Source organism: Oxyura jamaicensis (assembly GCF_011077185.1).
Source record: "Oxyura jamaicensis isolate SHBP4307 breed ruddy duck chromosome 4 unlocalized genomic scaffold, BPBGC_Ojam_1.0 oxy4_random_OJ158, whole genome shotgun sequence".
Lineage (NCBI taxonomy): Eukaryota > Metazoa > Chordata > Aves > Anseriformes > Anatidae > Oxyura > Oxyura jamaicensis.
Genome location: NW_023303781.1, coordinates 1 through 8,662, shown reverse-complemented (window position 1 = coordinate 8,662; position 8,662 = coordinate 1). Strand labels below are relative to the sequence as shown.

Below are 8,662 nucleotides of genomic sequence, written 5' to 3'. Positions count from 1 at the left end.
TGTATTTTCAGGTACTAGGAAGGACAATTTAATTTCCATGGAAAGGAAATGAAACATCTGAAAGAAGCTAAAGTGAGTAGTTTCAAGTTCACATAAAGTTCACTGCTTTTTGTTTTTTTAATCTTTTGTGTTAACAAAAATCATACTTAAATATTAGGAGAGTTTACTGCAGGGTTTGATCTTCAGTAAATCTCATAGCTTCAAGAGATTTAGTGCTTGACAGTTGTGTTCGTTTTTTCTTCTTAGAAACAAAGATTTCTGTAAATGCTGTAAGAAATATGACTGTAATCATTTATTTTCATTTGGCTGTGTGATGATTTTAGCCTCTAATATACTGATTAGGCCTTCTTAGCACTGACGTAAGTAAAGCAAGTAATAGTGGGGAAAATACAACCCCATTTAGTATCAGGAGAATCTGGGTAAAAGATAGCTTAGAGTAAGAGCTGCTGAGAAAAGAAGACATTTATAGAGGTTTGACCTTCATTAACAATAATAAGAAACTAATACTGGGAAAAAGAGTTTCTTGCATCCACAGCTTTGGTGGAGTGGTGAATTTGCACATTGGTTGTAGGAACATTCTCCATTCAATCAGAAGATGGTGCATTCTCCGTTGTGTTGTTCCCGAGAGAATAGTCTTATCAGTTGCTTCCAGGGGAGAGCTGAAAAATCCAACAGGATGGAGAGTTAGGAAATCAATCTTTATTCTATGAGAGCCTGGTCTGCTATAAGATACGGAAGTATATTTCCATCCCAGAGCTTTTCCTTACCATTTCATCTTTGCTAATATAAAATCAGATTCCATCTTACTATCCACTTGAGTATCATTTTTGAACCCTGCTGGGCTCTTGTCTTCCTGTGTCACTGTGTCAGTGAATTTCAAAGGCCAGTACCACTCAAAAAGCATGAAAATGTGAAATGCTGGTCCCACCACATAAACTTTTTATGCAAAGTGGGGGATTTTTTTTTATCTTTCTTTTTCATCAGTAAGGAGGGAGAATGGATAAAGTTTTAAAAAGTATTCAACTTGTATTTAATTGGGAATTTTCTAGCATAGCATACATTTTTATAATAAATTGGGATTTTCTGATGTGTCTAGGTAAGATGCATGTCTTTACAAAAGCTTTCGTATCTTTAATTGACAATCCCCCAAAATAGGAAATACACTGTTGAGGTGTGACATAAATATAGCTTTCATGATTAACAATATTTTCTTACAGAAAGCCTTTAGAACAGGCACTAGTACACGCTTGGATGATCGTTTATATGCGATGTGCCAGATAAAGAGTCAGCCTCTCGTTCACTTGATGAAAATGATACATCCCAACTTGTACAGAATAGACAAGCTAACTGACGAGGTAATGTACGAAGCTTGTTTCGTAATATTTTCTAGTTTTAATGGAGTGTCGCTTAATGTGCTGCAGTAATTTATTTAAAACTTGTTACTGTAATGTAAACTGGGCATTTTCCTTAAGTTATTACATATATATTTACGTGTGTGTGTGTATATATATATGCAGGTACAATAGTATGTTATGGAGAGATTTGTGTTTTTTTACCTTCTTTCAGTGCTAACGGTAATTTCATGTTTTTCAATTATATAAAGAAAGTAGAGAAGATTGTATGCCTTAGATGGCTATCCATTTTTTTTGTGTGTGTTAGAACTCTCTGTGGGAAATTGATAAAATTTGGTAGAGAATACTTGGTATGGTATATTGAAACCAGATAAAGTTGCATGAAATAACAAACTTTCAGTCGTTCCTCTGACTAATGTGAATGAAGCAATAACTATACTTCTAGATTGTCATGATTAGACTGAGGAAGTGTTTTTTTTACAAACTAAGTTCTTATTAGTAAGCCCTTCATGAAGGGAGGCAGCCTATGAAATGGATGCATTTATTTCTAATAGTAAGAAGTAAAACTAGATACAAGAAGTAAGACTTAATAGTTAGTCTATTTGTGTTATCCAAGAGATGAGGCAGTTTTGTCACAATCTGCTTTAATCTGAAATTATGCTGGGAATTTCTTTGTTGGTGTTTTGTTTTCTTCAGCATTGCTCTTACCAGATTGTTTGATCAGATCAATTTTAGTGCTGTGTACCTATTGTTCTGTGTAGTCATTCCCATATATTAGTCTGAAAGTGTTTTTAAACAAATTGGTTGATCTAACTGAACGTTTTAGATGGCACTTTGTTATATGAGAATTCTCAAAACATTTGTAGAGATTACCAGTATTTTCCTTCCTATTTTATCACACCTGCTTAAGACAAAAATACTGAATTACAATTTATTATTATTACAGTATTATTGACTGTTGTTTTCTTTACAGAGTACAATACATGTAAATGACAGAGTTGTTCCTCAGCCTCCTCCTCAGAAATTATCTGCAGAGAAGTTGACAAGAGAAGGAGCTTTTCTTATGGATTGTGGTTCAGTAAGTGCCCAGTTTTGCACATTCCTGTTTTTAAACAATAAAAAATAAAATAATGCTGAATTGTTGAAAGCAGCCAACTCAACCTTAGCAGTATAATGAATCAGCATCCTAAGTAACCTGGGAATACTCTGTGTTCCAGTAAAAGGCTTTCATATTTTTGATCTGTGGAAAATCTCTAATTGAGATTGCACATTAAGGTTTCAAAGGTTCATTTTTTCATGCTAGAAAATTGAAATATGCCAGGAGTTCATATCAAGGTTGTTTTTTTTTTTTTTTTTTTTTTTTTTATGGAAATTTTGGATTTTCGTTTTAAAATTTTTATTAAATTGCATGTACTATAGTCGGTCTATTAACAAAGCACTTGTCATTGAGGGAGGAACTTTTTCAGTTACACTACTGTAAGTAGTTTTATGTTACGTGGCTCATGCGGCATAAGAGTTGCAAGAGTTGAGGGATTTGCAGAGAGTGAATAAAACCTGTAAATACAGTTTAAGTTAATCATATGAATTACCCTAAAAACACTTAATGGGGTATAACATTATGCTACTCATTTCTGAAAGGATGGGAGAAAAATAAAGGGGTTGATGGTTTTTTGTTTGGCTGTTTTAGTTTGGTTTTGTTTCTTTGTGGTGAGGACTTGACCTTCTGCAGTATTTCTGAAGTTTTTGCCATTTAGTGGAATCAAGCAGTACATCTGTTCTCGACATCTAGTTAAGCACTCAAATCTTGATTTACGCCCCTGTCCCTTCCACGTGAAGGGAAATGAGATAAAGGGGAATGAATGGGATGGCTAGGCTTGATACAGTCTCACTTTCTCCAGAATCTCTTTTTACCCTGGCAGCATGCTTGCATGTCCGCAGCAAAGGTGAATTTCTGCTTGGGGTGCTTGTTGACAGGAAGGTTGTTGCAGGCAGGTGAGAAGGCAGCAAACTCTTCTGAGCCTGGAGGAGGGTCACTGTCACTTTTGGGCCTTGTTGGAATACGGTGTTGATTATGAGAAGTCTCTGTTCAGGGCATCTAGCACTGGCTGTTGCTCTGGGTTGCTTACTTCTCTCTTTTGCTCTTTTCCAGAAAGGAGAGGCAGGTTCTCCGTGTGCCTTGTCTTCTGCCAGGATGTTGACAAAGAACTCAGTGATGAGATTTTCAAGGGGCAGAGGTGGCTTTTTTGTGAGATCAGTTCTGCCATGCTTACAGTTGCTCACTGTGTCCCAGGCTGAAGCGACGAGCCCAGCGAACGATTAATTTGAGCTCTTTTTTCTGTGAACATGCGTAGGGAGGCTAGGAAGAAGACAGTTTTCAGGCCTGCCAGTTACGTGCTCTGACCTTTTCCATCCTTGGGTGACCCATGTGTCCTGGCTCATCCTGAAACTGCATCCAGTGCAGGTACTGCATGCTGTCCCCGATGTACTTTGTGTTTGCCAGACCAGCTCTTCCTTAATTCCTGCAGCGTGCCCTGTAAACGTACCGCAGTACACCGCTTGTAACTGAGCTGCTTTACGAGGACTTTGTAGTCCGATCGCTGTGAGGCTAGATGGGAATACAGGGCATGCTTGACCCAAAGTCCACGATCCCCAAGTGTTGGGCAAGTATGGATTTAGGCTCTTGAAGGTCAGATCCATCACTAGCAAAGTAAATCCCTCATGTTAGAGTGGCAGTATTTGCTGTAAGACTGTAGCTGAAGGCAGCAATAGGAGTTAAAGTGGAGGTGGCTGGCTGCTTGCCTGCTGAAGATGAAACCTTTTTTGGTCCATAAACCAATTCTTCACCATGCTGGCTTGGGGGGGCAGTCTCATGCTCTGTGAGGACGTGGCAAATGTCAGCAGGCTGGGTAAACGTGGCTAAACAGCTTTGGGCTTGTGTGGTGATAGCCGGAGGGCACAGCCTCTGCTGCTGGTGAGGAAACGTTTAGTCCTCGCCCAGACTGAAGCCAGGAAAAGTTGTTCACTGTGAAAACAGGAAACTTCTGCTTTTAAGAGTGGTGTTTATCATGATGAGTGCAGTCAGTGCATCTTCCAAAGGGCAGAAACATTGAGTACATTATGCGCAGGCAAAATCATAATTGACTTTTTTCCTTCAGAGAAACAATTTCAAAGCAATTATCTTCACATTTACTGTCTGGTCATTTTAGATCAAAATGACTTCAGTCTTCACGTTCTAGTCAGATGGAGCGGGAATAAATTGTCTGCGTACATGAAATGTGTTGTTAGCTTGCAATGCAGGTAGCGATTTCATCCTCCCAGTATCTCCCTGTTGGCGTTTAAGAGTAGAGTGAGAGACCATGAGGTTGATTTGGAGATCACAAAAGCATCTTTAAACGTATTTGCCTGAGTGGAGGAGAAATTACATTACTCCCTGGCAAAACAATTGTTATTATGTGTCATAGAGAAATCAGTTTGGTCAGCCTGCTCTACTGTAGGTTATTCTCTAGGGAGGGCACACTCATCTACCTGTTCTGGGTGACCTGCGATGCCACAGTGTTCACAGAACAATGTTGCCATTGTTTTTGCAAGTTTTTTGTTTGTTTGTTTCTAAGACCTGTCTCATTCTCGGTACCTTCTCATGCAACCTGTTACTTGCTGTCCTTCACTTGCTTCTTGAACCCGCAGAGCACCACCATATCCCACGGTGCGGCCTGTGGAAGGCAGATTTTGTTTGCTTGTTTTTTTGCTTTTTGAGGAAAACATTTCCCTCACCTGTATGTCAGGGTTTAAGTTCCAGGTATGAAGGTGCCCAGCCCCTGAGGTGCTTTGCTCCACGTCTGGCCTCTCCTGTGGAGCGTGGCCATGGCAGTCTTCCTGGCCCACAGAGCAAACCTCACATGAACCCGAGCTTGCAGCTGAAGGCTGCAGCTACGGGGCAGAGGGAGAGTCAGTGCTGTTCTACCAGTACAGTGGGGTCAGTCAGCAGGCTGGGTGCTGAGGGTTTTCTTTGCCCACAAGTGGGGCAGAGGTTTTGGCTAGCCTGGTCTACGTGGTTGAATAGACGTGTTTGTGAATGGACAAATTTTAAGATAATTGCAATAAGCGAAGATGGATTAAACTGAAAATTTGTAGAAGATGACAAAGCCTAACACCCACAGGGTGTAACCAGAGGGCAGCTCAGTTTCCTTTTCTGCAGATCCTGTTTCTGCCTTGCCCAGAAGAAGGAAAGATGATGAACTTGAAGGGAGAGATTGCCAACAGTGAAAGGAAAACACAGGTACAGAAATAACAACCTGGTGGATGAAACACACCTGTAATACAAATGTAATGCCTGGATGTGTGAGTTAGTTTACTGCACCAGCAGTACAATAAATGCTGTGTGAGGACCTGAAGTTAGGATCTGGCTTTCCGGAAGTGCTGGGCCCAAGGACAGTAATGCTGAATCAACTGAGCACTGCTGGTCAAGAGTCTTCACCTGTGGCTCAAGTAAATGCTTAATGCTGTTAACATCGATAAAACAGGTGAAACTTGAAGCAGTCATCTTTCTCAGCTACACCGTAAGAGCTGTGCATCTGGTTAGTATAACTGACTACCTGTGAAATGACAAGGTGATGAGTTTGTCTTAGCTTCCCAGTGGCTCAGCTTCAATTTATTGGCCCCTTTCTGCCCCCCTCCCTGCAGCTTTTCAGAATGTTAAAATTCCAGATAAAGCCAACAGGGCCATCATTCACAATTCACCAGCTTCTTGAAAGACAGGAGCGTTTTTTAAAGTTAACCCCAAGCTCATCAACTGTTGGAGCCGAAGGAGATGAATTCCCTGGCTCTGTCACTAATCCTGGCCTTTCAGAGCACAACTCTCACTAATATTTTTAACTAGAGGCAGGAAGTCTGCTAAATCTGGGCTGGGAGGGGACTGAGGCGCAGCAGCTTGTGATCTTGACCAATCTGTTTTCTTCTGCTGCCAGTACCACGAGTAAGTGCATCTCGTCTGCCTTGGCCACGTGTTTGACAGGAGGAACTGAATCAAGCATCAGAGATCCTTCGTGAGGAACTTTTGTGCGAGGTAACCGAACCCCAGGATTAAACCCCACGTGGTACCTATGTTAGATGTGAGCTTTGTTTTAGTTCACACCTTCCTGCTTAGTCTTTTATGCTGCTGGTTGTATCCTGGATTCTTGTTTGTGCATTCTCCAAGGCTGTTTTTAAATGAATCCCAAGCTATCCAGGCATCACGGTGCCCATGCTTGTGGCATACATTTTGGCAGCTTGCGCCTTGGTTTGGAGAAGTTTTGGAAGCTGTAGTGTTCTCCCTTTAATATCCAAAGCAGAAGCCTTGCTAAAGGTGCCACACAAGGAAGTTGTAAAGGTTCACAACAGGTGGGCTCCTGGGGCTTTGCCCGCGGTTGAGCTGGGAGGTGACGTGCTGCAGAATGACTTAAAACTGCTGTGAGCTGAGAGAAGTCTGATAAAAATCTCAAGGAAAGATTCCTGCCAGGATCTATGCCCAGGCACTGGCACCACAGCAGTATCCTTTATTTGCAGTCAATCTGACTGCTACGGTTTCTCAGCTAGCTGCTCTCAAGGAAAAGTAGCTTCTTATGAGACAAGTAATACTGTTTATTTATTTTCCTCCTCCAAAGTTGTAACTAGGCCCAGTTCAGTATGCAGACAGCTAAATTTCTGCAATGAGAGTTCCATCACTTCTTTCCTCGTTGTAATCTGTTAATTGTGAGAGTGCTCTCTGCTATTCTTTTTATGGTCACTTTAAATGAGAACAATCTGTATTGGAAGCCATAAAGTCTGACACGCTGCAGCGTATGAAAGCATAGTTCATATTTAGGTCTGCGTGCTTTAGTCAGCAGCCAAAGGTGTGTGCTCAGTGGCTGTAGTCTTGCTGGTGTAATAAAACCAGGCGTGCTCCAAAGATCACAGTCCAGAGCTGTGAGCTTTCAGGCTTGGTCCTGCAGTGCCCTGTCACTGTGAGCACCCTGGAAATGGGACTGAGCTAAAGTAATTTAAAGGGATGTGAGGAAGTCCTGGCCCTGTGAGAGAATTGCAGCTGTTAAGCCATGTGTGCTCCTTGAGTACTAACCCCAAGCTATTCTTTGTGGCAGTGAAAGCGTAAATTGAGGATATAGTTCACACCCTGATGTGACTTTGATCTGGGCAAGCCCTCACAGCAGAGACATTCCTCAGCATTTCCTAATGCTGCGTGCACATCAGCTTGCTTTCTTGCGTGGTGGTTGCCTTGTCTTCTGCAGTGGCAGTGCTGCTTTTCTGCTTAACGGGGATGTAATGGCCTTTGGAGAGTCCCCATGTGAAGGGAAAGAATGACGTGACTCCAGGCTGGTGTGTAGCTGAAGCACTTTATTGTCTAACCCATCTACTTGTATAGGCTTAGCGTATCTACATGCTTTTACACACAACTTGGCAAAGTTTGCTCGTTAGCCGTTATTATTGTTCACAAGGTGATCGCACAGCAGCTATGTCTCCTTTACATGTACTGATGAGCAACAGGCCAGACTGCACCTGTAGTTTTTTGATCCTCCTGTCTCTCAATTATACCTCCTTCATCTTCAGGCTACGTGACTTTTGCCTCATTCTGCATTTTCCTTGTCTAACTTCATCTCTGTGTCTAACATACTCCACGTACTTTCTGACAGATTTCCCACAATTCCCCCTCTTTTTATTTCTAACAGCCAAGCTGATTGCATTGAGCGCAAAAGCATTCTTTGCAAGCATTGTAACAAGCACGGTACAACTAGCACCGGGGTGAAAATCACATACAAAATTACGATTGTAAAATAGCATGCCTACTAGAATCTACATCAGTCAACAAGCCACTGAGCACTAGGGATGGTGCTTCGCCACGATGCTGCTTCTCACTCGCACAGCACAATCACACACTCACACAAAGAGGCCTCTTTCACTTTTCATTCATACCACGGGAAAATATCACTTAAAATAATTTGTCCATGGCTTCAGGAGTAAGCCATGTTTACAAGTAAACTATCTGGAGTAGGAAGGAAAATATCTGTAGGAAAAAGGGAAAAAACACTTGGTAAAAAAAAAAAAAAAAAAAAAAGGAGCTTTACAAAAAATGTAGTTTCTTACCATCAATATCTAAAATAATCAGCATCTGAGGCTGAGATAAACCTTCTTGCAGGTTGTAAAAATGAACAGTGCTGTCAGATGTTATGAACCCTATTCTTGTTCTTGAGTCTCCAGGGAGCCTGAAACATTAAAACAGAACAAAACAAACCTTTAAGCCCTAAATTTCTCTAAACCAAAATCCAGTGTCTCTACAATGC

The 8,662-nt window shown here is 41.3% G+C and overlaps 1 protein-coding gene across 3 annotated transcripts; it reads left to right on the top strand.

Annotated features, from left to right (window-relative positions):
• Positions 1–1,041: 1,041 nt before the first annotated feature.
• LOC118157168 (protein transport protein Sec24B-like) lies at positions 1,042–7,169 on the top strand. 3 transcript variants are annotated; one of them, XR_004746561.1, is made up of 5 exons: positions 1,042–1,355; positions 2,326–2,430; positions 3,502–3,813; positions 5,548–5,628; positions 6,317–7,169. XR_004746561.1 is itself a non-coding variant. In XM_035311428.1 (4 exons), exons 1-4 carry the CDS (start codon positions 1,194–1,196, stop codon positions 6,326–6,328), a joined length of 360 nt encoding a protein of 119 aa, XP_035167319.1. In that variant the 5' UTR covers positions 1,187–1,193; the 3' UTR covers positions 6,329–7,169. The 3 variants fall into 3 exon arrangements, 2 of the variants coding, with proteins under 2 accessions (XP_035167318.1, XP_035167319.1); XM_035311428.1 differs by lacking the exon at positions 3,502–3,813 and having other exon boundaries at positions 1,187–1,355; XM_035311427.1 differs by lacking the exons at positions 5,548–5,628; positions 6,317–7,169 and having other exon boundaries at positions 1,183–1,355; positions 3,502–3,871.
• The last annotated feature ends 1,493 nt before the right edge of the window (positions 7,170–8,662 follow it).